At 47.2% G+C, this 20,257-nt stretch overlaps 1 protein-coding gene across 1 annotated transcript in view; it reads right to left on the reverse strand.

Annotated features, from left to right (window-relative positions):
• Positions 1 to 1,879: 1,879 nt before the first annotated feature.
• Positions 1,880 to 20,257, reverse strand: part of RBM20 (RNA binding motif protein 20) — a 76,417-nt gene continuing 58,039 nt past the window's right edge. Inside the window, exons 11-14 of the mRNA XM_017887202.1 lie at positions 19,449 to 20,109; positions 17,731 to 17,865; positions 10,218 to 10,339; positions 1,880 to 5,491 (exon numbers count right to left, since the gene is read on the reverse strand). Of these exons, the coding sequence (XP_017742691.1) occupies positions 5,381 to 5,491; positions 10,218 to 10,339; positions 17,731 to 17,865; positions 19,449 to 20,109 (1,029 nt within the window). The 3' untranslated portion in view covers positions 1,880 to 5,380. The remainder of the gene's footprint in view (positions 5,492 to 10,217; positions 10,340 to 17,730; positions 17,866 to 19,448; positions 20,110 to 20,257) is intronic.

Consider the following 20,257-nt stretch of genomic DNA (forward strand, 5'->3'; position numbering starts at 1 on the left):
ATAGGCACCCTTGTAGGATCATCATGGTGAGAAAAGAGAATGGGGAGTCTACAGGGTTGAGCCCAGATAGATGTCCAACCACTGCCTAAGAGGGCAGTTAACAGTTGCTGTTGCCAGGTTCGGTGGTTCATGCCTGTAATCCCAACATTTTGGGAGGCTGAGGTAGGCAGATTGCTTGAGCCCAGGAGTTTGAATCCAAGTTAGTATCCAAGTGTCCTGACCTAGTAAGGCATTATGAGGAGTGAACCCAGTGTCTAGGCTGTGGCAGAGTCAGGCAGGGGCAGCCTGGAGTTGATCCCTGGGGATAGGTGTGATACAGGGAGTACATCTGAGTAGCAGTGGTCCAGCCCAGTGGACTGGCTCAGAATCAGGCTCTAGGGCCCACAGAGATATCAGAGAGCAAATGGGAACACCTGGGCTTGGGGGAACAACTGCAACTCGAGGGAAGGGGGTGTCCCTGGCTGGGTATCTGCATTGCACAACTCCAGGGGGTGCCATCCTATAGGATACAATGTGGACGCCCTCTCTAGAGTTGTGCCACGCAAAACAACAAGCTAGGACTAGGCACCAGGGGTACCCCCAAGCATCCTGGATCCTGAACTTAGGGCAGCAGAACCAGTCTAAGCCCATTCACTGCTTTGACCATCTGGGACATAGATAGCAGTTGCAGAAAAGGAGGTTTCCCAACCCCTCCTGGTTGGAAACTGGAGGCCTGAGCTTGGTCCAAGGATGACCACAGGAGGTGGGGGTGGGGTGCAGACAGCAACAAGTTCAGCAGGAACTTTCCTCAGACCTGCAATCTGCTCCCAGGAATTGCAGGCGGCCCCCTCACTTTGCCCTCTGGGTCCAGGCTGCCTAGCCCCTCCCTGTTGACTCAGGAGCACTGCCAACAAAAGGGAAGGGCCCAGAGAAGGTTCCGGGCCATTCAAAGGACCGGCCAACCAGTCCCAGAAGACTGGCATTGTTTTGCTAGAATTAATGGTTGAGAAACAACTTAAGAACTCCTGAAATTTGGAGGGCTGCTGTCCAGATTGCAAAAACAAACAAGATTTGGTGACCTGTAGCACACCAAGTGCTTCCACCAGCAATTATCTTAACCCTGAAACAACCCTGGGAGGCGATTCACATTCTTTTTTGTTTTTTGAGACGGTGTCTCGCTCTGTCACCCAGGTTGGAGTGCGGTGGCGCGATCCTGGCTCACTGCAACCTCCGCCTACTGGGTTCAAGCCCTTCTCCTGCCTCAGCCTCCTGAGTAGCTGGGACTACAGGTGCACACCACCACGCCCGGCTAATGTTTGTATTTTTAGTAGAGACAGGTTTTCACCACGTTGGCCAGGATGGTCTTGATCTCCTGACCTCATGATCCACCCACCTCGGCCTCCCAAAGTGCTGGGAGCCACCGCACCCAGAGCGATTAATATTCTTATCTTCTTTTACACCCAAGGAAGCGGGCCTTAGGAAGTCATGGGCTAACAGCGGCAGGGCCAGCCCTCTGCTTGGGCCTGCTATTTCCACTGCAGCACTGACCACCAGATATTCATCTTCAGAGGGGATGAAACTGCCAGAAATGGCCTAACCCTGGTGCAGGACACTGGGTAGCAAAGCTAGGAGTTTATAAGCGGTCAAGAAACGTTCGTATCTGAGCCTTCAAAAGGACAGCAGCCCTCACCTAGTCAGACTCATCCTCCAAAGATCACCCCTGAGAATCTCTGTTTCTCTCTAGTAGCCTAACTGGAGCCCTAAGAAAACCTGTTTTGTCCTCTCTGTTCAACCCTTGAAAATAATTCATAATTCGAAGGGACCAAATCTCAGCCTTTCTGCTTGGTGAGCCTTCCCCAGCCAAATGCCAGGGACCCCTGCATGACCCGGAGTCACTCACTCACAGCTTTCAAATTCTCTTTATTAAAAATCTTTTCTTTTCTCTTTTGTAAAAACAAACACTTTGCAGTCAGTTATACAGATCAGGAAAAGTCGTGACAATTTATAGGACACTCAACAAATTTCAATACTTTACAAGTTCAAACTTAACTTAGTGTTTTTGTTTTTCTCATAAATTCAAAAAACAAACTCTGGTCCAGTTCAAGTATAATCTAATTATCTAACAGGTCACAGCCTCGGACTGTCCAAGAATGGGAAACCCTGATACTAATGGCTGCTGCTCACACCATCAAATTTTCCAAATTCTTTGGGGATACTGTCTAGATAGATGCTATTTTGGGTGTTAACAATGAAAAGAAAATCATACAGGCCTTTTGTTATATTAACCTCGGGTAAATATGAATCTGTTGCTCAAGGTAGCAATTGCTCTTCAGCATCCTTTTCTGGGAGACACTTTGAAATGGCTGACAAAACACTGAAAAAAAGCTTTAAAAAATAAATCAATATTTTCCTGGTTGCCTTTAATACTGCATTGTGTGTGGCACACGTAGGAATAAAAAGTGCAAATCATAGGGTCGGTGAAGGACCATGCCAATGGAATTGTATAAAAATAAATAAAATAAATACATATGTACACACGAGTATGGACTCTTAGATGATTTTAAACTGAAGGTTCTGATTGAATGCAGATAGCGCCTTATCTCTCTCCCTCCTGGGGGCCCTCCCTAGCTTTCTAATATGAAGGCCAGTCTATCACATGGGAGCCATAACACTACACGACCATCTGGATTTCCATGGAAATGCTGCTGGGGATGGGGGGTGGGGAAGGCAGGGGTGGAGCAGAATGAGCTGGTGAAGTCTGCTCCCACTTTGCTAGGGGATAAAGTGTCCAGTCTCTCTGATAATATACAGTTCTAGCCTCTGATAAAAATTGTACGCTATTTCCAGCAAAGTTCAGCAAGAAGGCCAAAGAACTGCCCCCAGAATTCCCTTCAGTGGGAAGAAAGACACACAAGATCAAAGGTTTTCTGAGAAATGGAGGAGGCAGAGCTGGTGTCCAGAATGCCAGGTTCAAACCTGTGGAGTTGGCCAGGGGAACAATCCGGGCTGAGCCATGATCTTCAGACTTTATTTGAGATACCAACTTTTCAGCAGCCCCCATATGGTTTTCTCAAAAGATAAAATTACAACAAATTTACTTTAAAGATCTTAGTTGGCTTTTATTTTTGATTCTAGAATTGAGCAACACGTCATTCTATAAAATAGAATGAGTGTTCCCAGGAGCTGAGCGGAGGAGGTTGGCTTTATAGACAGAAAAGGGCTGAGGAAAGCAGACACAAAGAACAAAAACCAGACTGGTCATCTCAAAGTTGCTTTCCTTATAAAGGTTAAAACCAAGGACACTTCTTCATCATGCTGGTTAAAACTGGCCTGTTTGAGGATTTGGCTATTCTCTTTCTCTCTCTCTCTCTCTCTCCTGATTTCTTGGAAGACAGAACTTTAACATGAGTGACTCCCTTTTGTTTTGGTCTGTTGGGCCCTAGTGCAGGAGCTCAGTTCAAACCAACAGCCTCCTATAAATTTTATTTAATAGTCTGATGATGATGATGAGTTCAGGTTTCTTGCTTCTTCCAACCTCTCCGCATCACACCTGTTCAAGCTGGTCTGCTTTCACCTGGTGCTTGCCTTAACTGTTCTCTCTCACCAGCTCCCATAAGTATGTCCCTTGCCAATGACTGCATGCTTTCAGGTTTACACTGATCATTTTATGTTCTTCATTTGTTCCCTTTGTGTGCCTCAGTTACCTGATATAAAATGTCAGCCTTGAACTAATCTCTCTGCCCTTCCTCTATTAGTACAGAGGACAGAATGTGCAGTATGATCTCACATGCCATAAAAAGGAAAATGAAAATAAAACAAAACAAAACCCTACACAGTCCCTTCTCAGTCTGCCTGCCCAAGGTCAGGAATGAAACAACAGGAACTGCCTAGGGGAGAGTGACCTGTCTTCCTTGTTTTATTTTTCCTGGGCTAAGCTATGAAGGGTGCTTTCAGGAGAGTATCTCAGCTCATGAAAACAGCTCCAGGCCCCCTTCTTACCTGCCCGAGGGCCTCTCTACGGCTGTGGCCGAGCCTCATTTCCCCCAGCACATTTATCCCATACCCTTTCAATGGAATATCAGACTAGAGACCCCACAGCCTGAAGGTACCCACCCTCCAGTACCAGAAAGAGCAGTGGGAATCAGGACTTTTCATAACACTTTGGTAACAAAGTCTGCACAGGCAGTCAAACCCAAGGAGCCCTCAACTATCTGCCCAGCTGGAAAGGGTCCACCTACAGACACCCAGCAAACTTTAATGCCACTCTTTGGCTCTGCAGCCTTCTCTTTCCTTAGCTTCTCCCCAACTGGGGGGCCATTTAAAACCATCCCATGGTGAGGAGGTTGTACCCCAGAGTGCAGGCACCACGGCTGAGTGAAGGACAGATGATGTTTCCTTGACTTAAATAAGCTCATTTAACCCCCAAAACAACTCTGTTTTCCACAGCCTGGAACTGTGTCTCAAGCCAATGCTACGCATTGCAGAGAGGCCAGCATTCCACCTAAACCCACGCCAACTGCTGCTTTAGCTGAAGGAAGATGCTTCTGTTTTTATTTTTAATTATAGTGAATTTGTACCAAATTCATTGTCCAGAATAGAACAAACCCTGACATCTCCTGAAATCAAGAGGAGGGAAATAAGTTTGGAGGAAACTTATCAGAGCTTCCACAATGAAGGGCTCTTTTCATCTTCTCTAAAATTCATTTTATTTTACTTTAAGGCATAAGTCTGGCAGACTTCTAGAAGAACTGAGAGGATGAAAGAGTTATTAAAAACAGGGGCTTTTCAAAAGGGTGGCCCAGCTGGAGGAAGAGGTTAATGAAGTCCCTCCCAGCTCTACCAACAGATTGTCCGTGATGTCCCCTCACCGGGACTGCAGACCCGACTCAGCTCCCCAGTGCAGGGGATACACGGGACACCAGACAGAGATACTGCTGTAGACTCACTGCAGAGGTTCGCCTGACCCAGGAGTTTCCATTAAACCTTTTCCTTGGGTGACTCAGCCAGGCCTGACGTATTAGATCCTATCAAGAATTTAAACACTGTGAAAATCCCTGAGAAGTTGGGTTTTGTGAAAAAGAAATGATTCTTGGCACATAAGGAGAGAGGGAGAGAGAGAACAAGAGGAAAAGAGAGAAAAACAAATTGAAAGATGGTTTGAGAGAAACAAGAGTCAACAGGGAGAGAGTTGGTGACCCTCAGTGGGCTGGACACACCTGGGTGACTTGGCTCCTGGAGACATTTCAGAGGCATTTCACTGAGTCTCTGGGAACAAACGCAAGCAACGTGCCCTGCTTGGTTTTCCTTCCTCTCAGGCTTTAGTCCTGTCCCCAGAATCAGGAAGATCCCGCTTCAGCAAGCTCTCCTTTCCAACCTTATAGCAGCAGCAGAAGCAGAAGCATCAGAGCTTTTTCCTTTCGAAGCGGGGCACGATTCCACTGTCCTCCGGCCTCGGGCTACCTGCCCCCTCCGTCTCCTTGAGGCCCTCCTCGGCCAGCTGGGACAAATATTTCTGTGGAAAGAAGAGAGGAAGTGGAGGAAGGGACGCATTAGTAGGGACCTAGAAGGAGAGGAGAGGAGGGGACATGCCTCAATCATCCCTCTCCTGGCATCTGTGCCCAGCTGTGGGGGTTACCCTCTTCCTGGTTCACAGATCCCCCCTGGGGCTACAGAACTTATGCTAAGTACCTCATTATGTTAGCTTACAAGTAATACATGTCTCCTGTAGAAAAAGTAGAAAGTATAGGCCGGGCGCGGGTGTCTCCCACCTGTAATCCCAGCACTTTGGGAGGCCAAGGCGGGTGGATCACCTGAGGTGGGGAGTTGAGACCAGCCTGACCAACATGGAGAAACCCCATCTCTACTAAAAACACAAAAAATTAGCTGGGTGTGGTGGCGGGTGCCTGTAATCCCAGCTACTCAGGAGGCTGAGGCAGGAGAATCACTTGAACCTGGGAAGCGGAGGTTGCTGTGAACCGAGATCGTGCCACTGCACTGCAGCCTGGGTAACTAGAGCAAAACTCTGTCTAAAAAAAAAAAAAAAAAAGAAAAGAAGAGAAAGAAAAAGAAAGAAAGAAAGAGAAAGAGAGTAGAAAGTAGAGCTATAATAGCAAACACTTCCAAAGCCCTTATCTAGTGTCAAGTGCTGTTCTAACTGCTTGACTTAAAGAAGCTCATTTAACTCCCAAAACAACTGTTTTCCAGAAACAACGCAAGCTCTAGGCAACATATCTATGCCTAAAAGGCAGCGGGAGGGCAGCTGGAAGGCAGGGTAAAGAGTGCTGGCCTATGGCAGCTGCGCAAAACAGCACCACGGCTGACATTTGACACTCTTAACAACCTGTTTCCTGTCAGGGCAGGCTAGTGGGTGGGGAGCCTTGGAGGTCTTTTGATGAATTTAAAAATGGGCCTGTCTGTTCTATCCTTGAGGGCTGCCTCTGCATGACCCCCAGAACACACTCACTGCTATACTGGCCTCGGCCCAACACTGTGAGCCAGGTCGGGCCTTTCTTGGGCTATCTGGAGTCAACACAGTGAGGCAGACTTGGACAGGTTTGAGGCCCCAGCTGGGGTTCTCTGACAGGGCAGCAAGGAAAAGGCAAAGAGCACTAGATTAGGCGACAGAAGGGTGCAGACCAGTACGGTGGTTACATGTGTGCACTTTGAAGTCAGATGACCTGGGTTCAAATCCTAGCCCTCAGGAGGCAAGTTACCAAATATCTCTGATATCTGTGAAGGGAGGGGAATAACAGTAACTATCGCATAAGGTTGCTGTGAAGTTGAAGTGAGGCAACACAAGGCATTCAGCACAGCGTTTGACACAGAATAAACAGTCATGTGGGCTTTTCTTATTAGCACAGCACCAGCCATATGAGTTGGAGAAAGCCACGCCTCTTCTCCCAGCCTCAGACTACTAATCTGTTCAATGGGAGGAACAGTGTTGTCCTCACCCTCCCTTCTGGGATGGTTTGAGGGTCAGATGACAGGGTGTGTGTGAGATGACCAGGTCTGCCTGCTCTCTCCATAGAAGAGACTGCAGTTGGCTTCCAGAAATGGGTGCAGCCTGACTGGGAGAAGAGCAAACGGTGAATGGCAGTAGGCAAAGCTGCTGATGGAGGGCCTGGGTTCTCCTCTGCCTTGGCTCAGGGAGGGTAAACCGTGTGCTGAGGAAGGCAAGTGAATGAGCGTCCAGTACATGGACACGTTCCGCTCCAGGGCCTGGAGCCAAGCAGGTATCTAGTTTTCCTATTGAGCGCTGGCTCCACCTGTTGTTCTGAATCACTCTGGGTGGGTTCTTGCAGAGCCGTGACCAGCCGTGGGGCAGAGCCGTGACCAGCCGTGGGGCAGAGCCGTGACCAGCCGTGGGGCACAGCACAGGCTGCTCAGAGAGAACGGAGACTCCTTCAACCTGCTTCCTGCCTTTAGGGGCAATCTCTGGTCCTCAACTCAAGGCCTCTCAGTTGTGTTAAGTTTAAAAGTTGCCTGATTTAAGTGTCAGTCATCACCTGCTGCTTGGGGTGGGGGGAGACTGTGTGGACAGAGGCATTCTGTCAAAGCCACTGACAGAAATCCTACCTGGGAAGCCTGTGGTGGAAACTCCCAGCTCCCCAGCCGGTGCACCAGGTAAAGCTGCACTGCTGTTAGCTGGCACGAGGGGCTTAGCCAGGGTCTACCCCAATGCACCTGAGAACCACAAGAATGGCTCTGGCCTGCTGCGGGGAGGGGAATCTGCCTGGGGGCGTGGCCCAGAGGCTCAGAACACAGTGCAGTCCACTGCCCTGGGAAACATACAAGAATTAGAATTAGAGGCCCTGGCAAGTCTGAACTCTTCCTAACTTCCAAGGTGACCTTGAACTGTGTGGCCCCCTGAAGGGCTGCACAATACCACTGCAAATGCTGGATGAGAGAAAAGGTTCTTACCCCAACATAGCAGAGCCTGACATAAGGATGGTCTACAATACAGACTCTCAGGCCCAGCCCTAGAGAAAACAGGTGTAGGGTGAGATCCGGGAAGCTGCATTTCTTTCTTTTTTTTTTTTGAGACAGAGTCTCGCTCTATTGCCCAGGTGGGAGTGCAGTGGTGCAATCTCAGCTTACCGCAAGCTCCACCTCCCAGGTTCAAGTGATTCTTCTGCCTCAGCCTCCTGAGTAGCTTGGATTACAGGCACATGCCACCACGCCCAGCTAATTTTTGTATTTTTAGTAGAGACGGAGTTTCACAGTGTTGGTCAGGCTGGTCTCGAACTCCTGACCTCGTGATTCACCCACCTCGGCCTCCCAAAGTGCTGGGATTACGGCGTGAGCCACCGTGCCTGGCCCAGAAAGCTGTATTTCAAAAAGATGCCAGCTGGTACAAAGATGGTTTGGGAAAATCAGGACCAGATGATTTCCAAGACCTCTTCCATCCTTGCCATTATGTAGGTTTCATCTTGTCGGGAAAAGGGATGATTATGTCTTCAAGCTAGATGACTTCCCTCAATTAGCTTTGTGGGACCCAGTCTGACCCTCCTGCTCTGGCCAAGTCAGGCCTTTCTTGCCTTGCCCCTGGAGAGGCCTAGCCCTGGGCCACAGGCCCTGTGGCTGCCTCAGTCACAGAGCAGCTGCCTTCCAGAGGGAAATCAAAGGGCTTAAATGACCTGAGTTTGGGCATAGCCTATGAGAGTCCTCTGCAGATGGTGACCCAGGCCATGACATTCTGGGTCTCAGTTTCCAAGACAAGTATAGTAGAGTGAAAAGACGAAAGTGATTCTGAATCAGGCGATTTGATCCTAGGCCCAGTAACTCACTATCTGCGTGGCCTTGGACAAATTACATAGCTTCTCTGGGCCTCAATTTTCTCAATTATTAAACAAGAAAGTTGGCCCATATCTGAGTTTTTTGTTTTTGTTGTTGTTGTTGTTTTTAACTAGGCATGCACATTTGAATCTTTTGGAGAACTTTCTTAAATTACATCTTCCTGCAACCTGCTTTCCACCCCCAAATTTTACTAAATATCTAACTTAGTACCTGTATTTTAGAAATACTGTTCAGATGAGTCTGGATCATGTCCCTGGTTAAGATGGCTAGATCAGTCACTTTTAAACAATTTAATGATAATAGTAATGCCTAGCCTGGGACTTGGGCACAGCCACTGTGAGGACTCCTTGAGTCAAAGCCTTGTGGTTGAAATAACTAGTCTGATTCCTTGTAGTAAAAACAGCAGGTGTCTTGAGATACTTACCCCTGGCCATCTGATATACCATGTCTTCTGTTAAGCTATCAAAACCTAGCCCATGCCAGAAGTTCATCATGAAAACCACATTCTAATGCATTACATATTAATTAGGTATATATTATAGAATATATTACCATATTTCATTGATCTTAAGACACATTTTTTTCACACATTAATATCTCTGAAATAAAAATGCATTTTACAGTTGGTGGAGTCTCATCACTTGATTTGCAACATTTTTTTTTCTAGTTGGTGCGAAAAAATAATGGTGCCTTACAAATGATGGCACCTTAGACTGGGTGAAATACGGTGCATACAGTATTTTTTATATGTCGTCTTTTAACATACTATACCATTTATTTTATTTATTGCTTGTCACCTAATTAGGATGAAAACTCCATGAGAACAGGGATTTTGTCCACTTTACTGTTGTTGTTACAGTATCCCCAGTCCCTAGAATAGTGTCTGGTACCTAGCATGCCTGTGGTAAGTGTTTGCTGTATGGATGAACAGCTAAAAAGAACAAAGCAGTGGTTTTTTATTCTAGGAAGCAGGGATACCTGCATAGGGGAACAGAAACAGAGAAAAACTGGAACATCCGAGTCTTGTGGGAAGGGGTCAGCCCCAGTCACAGGCCGGAGGAACACTGGCCTAACTTGAGTTACTCACAGTAGAGAGGGAGAGGCGGATATTGCCAAAGCCAACCCAAACAGGATGTTTTAAGTACTAAAGTAGAGACATGCGCTAGGAGCAGCATGGGAGGTAGCCACCATGTGGAGAGCAGCCTGATGGAATCAAGTCTATGGGAAGATCAGGAGTTCTCCGAGTAGTGGAGAGAGACAGGCACAGAAGCAGAAAACAGCTTGGTGTGCTTGGGGAATGGCAAGTAACCTGTGGCCTGGAGTAGGCCTTGCAGGTAGGAGCTAGACTCAGAGGCCAGCAAGGACGAGGACCCCAGACACCTGGCCCGGTTATGGAGACTGGGGAGCCCCTTACATGCTGGGCAAGAAGGGTGCATGGTTACCTGTAAGTTCCTGTAGTGGACAGCACTGCGGCAGTGGCTCATCTTCGCTGTCTCCTCACTCGTGTAGAACAGCCCACACAGCTTGCAATAAAAGCCAGTCCTGGGAACCACGAACTCCACCCCTGGGGAAGGATGAGGGATAGACAGGCAAGGTTAGGATGGCGTGGGAGGCAGGCCCCTGTGTCCTGGCAGCCATCAGGTAGAAATGGGAGCCACGAGCTCCACCCATCACTTGCTGTTGACTTTGGCTGTTAACGAGCTTCTCCAAGCCTCAGTTTCCTCATTTGCAGAACAGTCACAAAGAAACTCACACCCACTCCATTCACAGGTGGTTGTGAATGTAAGGGATGGACTTGGCAGTGTCGTAAGCACTTAGCCATTCCACGGCCTGCCACTGGCCTGTTCTCCTACTATCAGCCTCCTTCCAAGAACAATGAAGGTGATTTCTGATATTTCTGATATTTCACTTGTTGGATTTCATTCTCCACACTATACCTCTCTCTGCAGCTGCTGTGACCAGGACTCTCGAAGAATTCTCTCATTTTTGTTTGTTTACTTTAGAATTATGTTCTTTACAGAAAAAAAGTAAATAAAAGGAAGGAAAAAATCACCCAGAGTCACTCCAATCCAAATATTTTCCTCCACATGATTAACCTATATGTAGGCCTCTTTTTGTGGGACCGTTTTAGTCATACCCTAATTACAATTCTCTGTCCTCTTTTTTTCCATGCAATTGTATATCATTAACACTTTCCCACTTCCTCCAGTCTTTACATCTGAACCATCAATTAGCACTTCATATGTGATTTATTAAATATAAGTCCCAGAATTCTGGGAGGCCTTTTGATTCCAAGCAAAGGAAAAAAATGGCACCACCACCATAGAGGGGTGACAATGTCACAGCCAGGGGATTCATCCTTGAAGGGATGGTGGCTGCTCCAGCCTCCACGAAGGTGTTTTGCAGGTCACAGTTCTCCTCTTGAAGACACAGTCAATCAACGGAATGGAGAGAGCCCAGCTCTGAGAGGGTTGAGGTCAGATGCTAAGAACCCATGTGACCTGGGGAGAGTTAGCCGAACTGCTCCTGGGGCTCGGTTTCCTCACCTGAGAATGGAAGTAGGAACACATGCACTGTTTACCAGGCACCTGACTGTGCAGTGCCAGCCAAAGGGCAGGGTGTGAGGGCCGCGAGAAGCAGGACCCATCAGGGAACTAAGAAAGAGAGGTGATGCTTGGAACACCCAATCCCACCTGCAGGTTTGGGGGCAAGCCTCTCTTTTCTGCGGCTGGGCAATGGTTTCAGGTCCGGCCATCCTGGGTAGAAGGGAGGAAGGGGTCTGGGAATGGCAGAGGCAGGGGAACAGCAATTTCTTGCAGGGGTGGGGACAGGAAAGGTCTCTACTTATGACACCTGCTCCAAGGCACAGCGTGGCCGACTGCAAGCCCAGCTGCTTGGGTGGCTTCACTTTCCTCCCCCACCTCCCAGGACACTGAGCTAAGTGCCTAGGAGACCCTGTCAGAGGGAAGCTACCTACACTTGTCATTAGAACTTTTTTTCCATTTCAAAATAGCCACTTATCAGTGTGAAGGGCAGCTCTGAGGGAGGGAGATGGGAGGGAAGGAGGGAGCCCAGGAGGCCTGCCTGGACTGACAGTGAGGCTGCAGTCCGGGACCTGAGGTGTCCTCCTCAGCCTGACTTTCTCTAACTGCCACGTCGCAGGCTACATGCCATGCCCTCAGCAGTGGTCCCCAGAAGCGAGGGGGCCTCACTCAGGCCCAGGTGCCCGGAGGGAGGTTGAATGTCCTTCCCTTCCTCTCTGCAAAGGATGGAAAAGTGGCCCCAGCTTGGGCTGTGGGGGCCAGTTCTCCCCTCCACCTCACAAACAGGTCCTGGCTCCTGGCTGTTGGTGCTGGCAGAGGTGCATTCAGCAAGGTCTGCCTCCTTCCTCCGTTGTTACAAAATAGTTTTCCCTTTGCTGCTGCTCTGCAGGGAGCCGAGACCCCCCACAACACAGGAGAGGGGCAGCTGGGAAAAAAGGAGGGCTTTGATCAGAGCCACACTCTCAGTCCCGTCCCAGCCTCTGAGCCAGCTGGGTGGTACCAAGAAAAAAGCCCTGGGGTTTTTATTAAGCCCTCTGTTGAGTCCTCTGAGTCCCTGTCATGGGGACCCCCAGAAGGGGTACAGCTGCCCTAGGAGCTACCACAGATGCTGAAGCAGGGATTGAGCTGCTAGCCAAAGCCCCTGGCAGTGTAGCTAGAGTCATCCTCTGTAAGTTCTGGGAGAGATTTCACCTGAACAGAGATTTCTACTGTCAAACAAAACAAAACAAAACAAAACAAAACACCCTTGGAAGCCACAGTGTCATGAAGAGAAAATAGAATGTAGAGTCAAACCCAACCCTTACTTATGCTGTGTGACCTCAGGCACACTGTTTACCCTCTCTGAGATTAGTTTCCTCATCTGTGAAATAGGAATAATAATGCTACAAGTGGTGTTTAGGGGAAGCACCTATCATTTTGCCTGGTGCTCAAATAATACTGGTTTGGAGACACGTGTTAAATATTTCATCACAGAAGCTGTTAATAACTGCCTAAATGTTGGCCTTCTCACCTGAACCCCAACCTCTCCCCAAAGCCACCTGGGGAACCTGGCTCCACAGTTTGGTGGCAACTTTCTTCCCTGGCCCCTGCTCCACAGGTTTGGGCAGTACCAGGCAGCCACCAGGCAGAGAAGAGAAGCCTGGGTTGGGAGAAATCCCAACAGCTGCTAACTTGGACCAGAATAACGGGGTTGCTACAGACACCACAAATTCAACTGCACAACTCAGGACACTTCTGGAATGTGAGGGGGACATGAAGAGACAGCATCAAGACACACTGCCCCGGCCCTGATGTGTTCTGGAGCCACTCAATCCTCCATTTTTCAGCCTCTACTAGGATCATTAAAGCTGCATTTGGCTTCTAATAATAGCTCATGGCACGGGTAATTATAACTCTGTCATCCTAGTAAAGCTGGGATGGATAGAGGAGGGAACTTGCACTTTGCAGGCAAAGCTGTTTGTTTCTACTGAGAGCAGGCCTTGGCAGGCTCACACTGGCCAGGGTCATGCAGAGCTGGCCTGGATTTCAAGTGCAGTGTACTTCCCCAGCCATGCCCACCCCCGGTCCCTGAGCAACGGGACTGGCCTCCCTTTCCTCCCAACTGGGAGCCCAGTCCTTGACATCCCTTATTTCAACTCTATGCTTTCCACAGGGACAAAGCCAAAAAATTGTCTCTCACCTCCCTAGAAGTCTCCATGCCAGTAGTGACCAGCCCTGGAGGGTAAAGGGTTATGCAGCCCCAGTGAGAGGAGCCATAATAGGTCTTAAATATTTCATGAGTGAATAATAATAATAGACAACCCTTATTAAGTAACTCCCACTAGAAGCCACTCAGACCTTACCAGTATTTGTTCACTTAATCCTTAAAATAACTCTGCATAGTAGGCTCCTATTACTATGGCTGATTCACAGATGAAGAAATCCAAGCAGAGAGGTTAAATAAGTTGCTCTTTGTCATCCAGCCAGTAAGTAGTAGACAGGGCATTTAAACTCAGGGAATCAGATTCCACACACTGTGTTCGTAGTTTCTGTGCAAAAACTGCCTTTCCTACACTGTGCTGCTGCCTGAACTGGAAGAACCCAGAGAACAGAGTGATCTGAGATCAGAAATCCTGAGTTCTTTTTTTTTTTCTTTTCCTTTTCTTGAGACAGGGTCTAACTCTGCTGCCCAGGCTGGAGTACAGCGGCACAATCATGGCTCACTGCACCCTGGATCTCCTCCCAGGCTCAAGCAGTCCTCCTACCTCAGTCTCCTGAGTAGCTGGGACTGCAGATGTGCACCAGTACTCCTGGTTAGTTTTTATTTTATTTTATTTTTTGTAGAGACGGGGTCTCCCTATGTTGCCCAGGCTGAGAAATCCTGAATTCTAACCTGCATTTGCTAATGTCATCTTGGGTAAGTCTCTGAACTTCAGTTTCCTCACCTGTCAAATGCAGAACCTCATCCCATACTCTTCCTTGGGGGACCAATGAGATAATGAGTCTCAAAGCTAACTGAAGACTAGTAACAAGTACAATCTGTAAAAGCCCCGATCTGAAAACAACTCAAATATTTGTCAACAGATGAATAAATAATGTGATGTATCCATATATGCAATACAATACTCCTCAACAATATAAAGAAACAGACTGGCCGGGTACAGTGGCTCACACCTGTAATCCTAGCACTTTGGGAAGCTGAGGCAGGTGGATCACCTGAGGTCAGGAGTTGAAGACCAGACTGGCCAATATGGTGAAACACCATCTTTACTAAAAAAGACAAAAAACTAGCCAGGTGTGGTGGCAGGTGCCTGTAATCCCAGCTACTCTGGAGACTGAGGCAGGAGAATTGCTTGAACCCGGGAGGTGGAGGTTGCAGTGAGCCGAGATCACACCACTGTACTCCAGCCTGGGCAACAAGAACAAAACTTTGTCTCAAAAAAAAAAAAAAAAAGAAAGAAAGAAAGAAAGAAACAGAGTACTGATCCACCCAACAGTACAGATGAATCTCAATGATGTTGAGGAAAAGAAGCCAAACTAGCACATACAATATGATTCCTTTATGTAAAACTCTAGAAAGTGCAAACTAATATTTAGTGACAGAAAGGAGATCCTTTACCTGGGGGTTACACTGTGGGGAGGGAGGGGTTACATAGGAGACAGGAAATTTGGGATATGATGAACATTGTTCCCAGTCTTGAGTGTGGTGATGGTCTCACGGGTATATTTATAGGCGAAAACTGATCAAACTATGCACTTTATATGCACTTACTATATATCAATTATACCTCAATACAGCCAATTTTAAAAAGGCGAGATACTAGTTTCCTCCTAACTAGTTGGGAAAGATTAAAAACTGATAAAATCCAATGGGAGGTGGATATTGGGAACTCTCACTCAAGGTCGCAGTGAAAACTGATAGCATCTTTTTGGAGTGCAATTTAGTAGCAATTATGAAAATTTAAAATGCAAATACATACAACCCTACAACCCCCTGGCTCGGACGCTATCCCACAGGAACACTGGCACACATATACCACTGAATAAGCACATCTGAAAGGCAGCAGAGAACAAAGGCTAAGAACATGGCTCTAGAGTCAGATGACTGGGGTTTGAACCTGACTCCGGTTTTTGCCTGTCCTTAGCTGTGTGACTCTGCATCTCAGATTTTTTATCTGTTAAATAAGGATAAAAACAGTACCTACCTCATAGGTGTTTTGAGAGGGTTAAATGTGATAATACATGCAGATCACTAGGAATGGTGCCTGCATGGGGAATGTTAACAATAAAATCTTAGCTATTAAAATGGGAAAAAGAGCAGACAGCCTAAGTGTTCACCAGCAGAGGAAAGATCAGTCATTTATAGCATAGCTTTTACGATGGAATATTTGCAGTGGTTAAAAAGAATGTGTTCTCTATGTACTGACATGAAGAAATTTCTAAGACCTGCTACTAAGTGAACTTGTAGAACATTATGTGTGTAGTGTGATCCTGTTTTTGTGAGAGAAAAACCGTGGGCATGACAGTGGTAGGCTACCTCTGGAGACTGGGGAGAGACTGCAGGGAAGACATCAGACCTTTAATATTGACTTGATATGGTTCTTATTTTTTGAATTTATTACAATAATCTTTCACACTTCTGTAATGAAAAACAGTAATAAAAAGACACGAATTACAAGGTTGCAGAATTTATTCTTAATTTTTGCTAGTGTCAATTAGGTTCCAAGTTCTTGGATGACAAGAGACTTGCGTTATATTTCTTGGTTACCCCAGAGTGTCTAGCACAGTACCATGTTATCCAGTGAGTATCTGCTGACTGGCTGAATGCATGAAGGAGCCTCCCTTCTCCTGTAGGGTGGCCTTTGCAACTGTTTTCTAGAGCTAAAATACCGAGGGTCATCTCAGTTTATTCTAAGGTTAGTATTTCTTTTCCTTCATTTTATATTTTGTCTTGGGAGATGCTGTGCAGCAAATTTATCCCTTTAAAAAAAAAAAAAAAAAAAGGAAGTTTGCTCTCCAGATCTGACTAAAAATATGGTACATCTGGAGGGAAGAAATAGTAAAACACTTTTTTAAAGGAGAAGGGAAAAAAGAGCAAGGTGGATGGAAAGGATGAGCCTGCACACTGACCAGCCCCTCCCTGCATGATCAGACACGTGGTCATCAGGCATCAGATGACCCGTGCTTCTCATGCTTCTGTGTGACACTTTCCCAGATGACACTTTCCCGAGCTCTCCTTCTGAGCAGCTGCTACTACTACTTTATCTAATTACTTTCCGACCTTTCAGAGCTAATGCGAGGACTCAAAGATGATACAGGCTGGAGTTGCTGGGTTAATGGTTATGTCAGAATCTCCCAGGGAATTATCTTAAAGTGCCTTTACTCCCTCCCTGAGACTCTGCTTAACTCTCCTCTTTGAAAAGGGATTCATTCCTAGGTGATTCCATCAGTAAACTCCCCCCCCACTTCATTCCCAACACTTCCACCATTAAAAAAATCACTGTCCAAATTACAGTGAGAAAACTAAGACTCAAGAAGGGGTATGACTTATCTAAGGACACACAGTCACCCTTAAGTAGGAAGGACAGAAACCCAGGTCTCTCTGCTCAATACCCTTTCTATGAACTAGGGGGAGTCTGTCCCAAACACAGTCTATTCAGCATCATTGCCTCAGAAAAGTTTGTCCTCTAAGAAGAAAAAAAATGTAGCATTGTTCTGGGAAGGGCTGGAGCAATGAACAATAGCAGAAGAGGTTCATTTCTATTGACTTTATGGAGGCTGCTGGGCAGTTGCTTTCCTACCTGAATAAGGGCTAGGCTTAAAGCCTCCATGTCATCAAGAATAAAGCATTCCCTGACAGGAAAGACAAGGCTTCTTAGCTCTGGGTCCCAGGGCAGTGCTATTCAAGGCATGTGTTCACGGAGTATCTGGTCTACTATAGGAGACTGAAATTGCAAGGAGCTTTACAGCTGCCCCTTGCAAATCTGGGTTATTACATCATACATTTAAAATAATGATAGGCTGGCCAGGTGAAGTGGCTTACGCCTGTAATCCCAGCACTTTGGGAAGCTGAGGCAGGAGGATCACTTAAGCCCAGGAGTTGAAGACCAGCCTAGGCCACATATGGAGACCCCATCTCTACAAAAAATAAAAATAAAAAAATTAGCCGGGCCTGGTGGTGTGCACCTGTGGTCCCAGCTACTCGGGAGGCTGAGGAGGGAGGATCACTTGAGCGCAGGAATTTGAGGCTGCAGTGAGCTGAGATCATGCCACTGCACTGCAACCTGGGTGACAGAGCAAGATCTTGTCTCAAAAGGACAAAAAACAATGACAACAACAAAATGACAAAAAGCCCTCTCAAGTTCTTAGAGGTGGCTATGGAACTGTTATTTCCTAGACCTGAATTTCAGTAAGGACTGTGTGTTTTGCTTACCTAGAGGAATGCTAAGTTCACTGAACACATCCTCTGGTTCCCAAGAAGGCAAAGAAAGGGGCTGTTTCAGTTCCACTTCAGTGTACTCTGGTGACCTCACCTCCAGAGATTTCATTTCCACATACCTGGAGTTTTCTGCAAAACATGAACCAAGGCAAAAAAAAAAAAAAAAAAAAAAAAAAAAAAAAAAAAAAAAAAAAAAAAAAAAAAAGGAAAGAAAAGAAAAAAAAAATGAAATACAACACGCCTCAATGAGTCCCTGAAATTCCATCCCTGCATAGTATGATTGGGAATTGTCCGTTGGACTGCTTAATCACATGAGGCTAGGGCAACGGCTGCTAATTAGAACCAAAGCACTGTCATTAGGAGCTTTTTCCACTGCCAAAAGAATGCCACACACAATAAAACTTGGCAAATCTTTGCATTTGGCCCAGGGGGATGGGCTACTGATGGCTTCACTTGAGAAGATCCACCCCCCATGCCTCCCATCTCAGTATCATTCCATCTCTGCATGCAGAGGAATTACTGACGGGCAAAAATTGTGCTGACGTCCACCGAGGCTAGCAAAACAGGCAATACCATTCTCTCCCCAATCTTGTCAAGCTGTTATTAAATATGAACCCCAAACACTGGGTCAGCTAATGAGCCTCTAACACTGGCACATGTTGAGACCTATACTGCAAAATAAAAGGGGTTTGACTGGAGTGAAGTGAAGATTTCACTGCTCCTTTATTCTTGCCTTCTCTAGACAGAGCCTGGGCCTCAGGGTTTCTCTAGCAACAAGAAGGCATTTCACGGCGGGGTTTCCATGGAAACTTAGATCCATGCAGGTAAAAAACAGCTCAGGTCATCTTGACATGGAAAAAATCCCAAGCCTCCCAGTTACCTAATAGTTCATGCCACCCACAGGGCTCTGGGTTGAAATGTTCATTTTTAAGCCTTTCCTCTGTATTTTCTGTCCCCGATTCTCACTTCAAAGCCTGGTGTGCTGCAGGCTTTCTGTAAAGCAAATCCCTAATTATTTTCACAGTGAGAATCTTAAAGGCTACTCTCCCTCCCTTCCCCCAAACCCCTTGATGGATCTGAGGTTCCACTTGGCAGAGAAGACAGGGCTTAGCCTATTTTAAACTCTTTCATGATGTCACAGTGCTGGGCATAGGCACAAAACGTCACCTCCAATGGAGTAAGAGAAGATCCTAAAACAAGTCTTGTATCACCGTCAGACCCTAGCAAAACATGGGTCTGGGGTAGTAAGAAGGGGAACAGCTGTACCCTTTAGGGATCCCATGTTCCTTCCCCTTCCACGCTTGTCTTGCCTTCCCTATTCCTGCCCCCATCACACAAATAACAGCCTGGGTGGCCCTCTGCTGTGCAGGCAGGAGGCTTCTCCTGATCTCCTTTTGCTGATAATTCAATCTAATTTTAGTTATCCAAGTCCATCTGGGCTCCTGTAAATGCAGAGAAGTCTGCCCTGAGTTTGCCTGTCAGAAAACAGGCAGCCTCCTATCTGACTTCCTTTACACTACTTGCCTAAAATCGCTAACAGTTTAGCCAGGCTTTTAGAGGCTTGCCTCTGTTACTAAATCACTTTCTGCACCCACTTTAATGCTAGTTGAAACCTTACTTATGTTCATTCCAGCCTGCACATGCTCATACTTTATCAGGTGAGCAGGGGTCCAATCAACCCGACCACCCATGAGGAAAGGGGAGGTAGTTACCCGGGGTCAACACTCCTTGACAAGCTTGGCTTTGGAGGTCGGTTTCGATGGGGAGGCTGGTTTTCTCCTCCAGGGGGCTGCCTTCGCAAGCCCCATCTTCGGGGATCCCCCTGGTCTTGCAATCATCGACAAATGGGCTTGGCTGCCGGGCCCTCTCCTCTGCTGGCTTAGGGGAAGACATTTGCTGGACTGTAGGGGCTGGATGAACATCTGAGCTCTCCACTCCCTTTACCTCCTTCTCGTAGCAATCTGAATCCTCCAGGGAGAGGCCTGTCTCACTTTCAGCTGGCTTCCGCTCAGCATCCAGATTTAGGCCAGGCATTTCCACGTCCATGTCACTGGGACAGATTGTGGAAGCAGAGGGCAGTTCTCTGGGTGACTTGAGGCTGACTTCTGCAGCCCCATTCCCTACGGCCTCGACTCCCTCCTTGGGGAAATCATGGGCCAGGTCTAGGTCTGAGGTGGTTGTCACACATGAACATGTTTCTGGGCAGATTTTGTCTTTCTGGTCAATGGGCACAATTTCTTCCAGCTCTGGGATGTCTGGTTCCATGATAAAATCTTCTTCTTCCCCAACCTCGTCCACTGTCACCAGCTCCTCCATGTTAGTGGGATACCAGCTCTCCCCCTCTGCCTCACTTCCACTCTCCCAATCTTGCTCCTGTACAAAATTGCAGAAGGAGGTCAGAGGGTGGTTGAGAGCATTCAACTGGAAGGCACAAGACTTGGCCATGAGGACCCCTCCAATCAGGAAGAACCTGAGCATTCTCACCTCTACCTGGTACAATTACTGCGAACCACTCAAGTCC

The sequence above is a fragment of the Rhinopithecus bieti genome, unplaced genomic scaffold, assembly GCF_001698545.2.
Source record: "Rhinopithecus bieti isolate Rb0 unplaced genomic scaffold, ASM169854v2 scaffold_13348, whole genome shotgun sequence".
Lineage (NCBI taxonomy): Eukaryota > Metazoa > Chordata > Mammalia > Primates > Cercopithecidae > Rhinopithecus > Rhinopithecus bieti.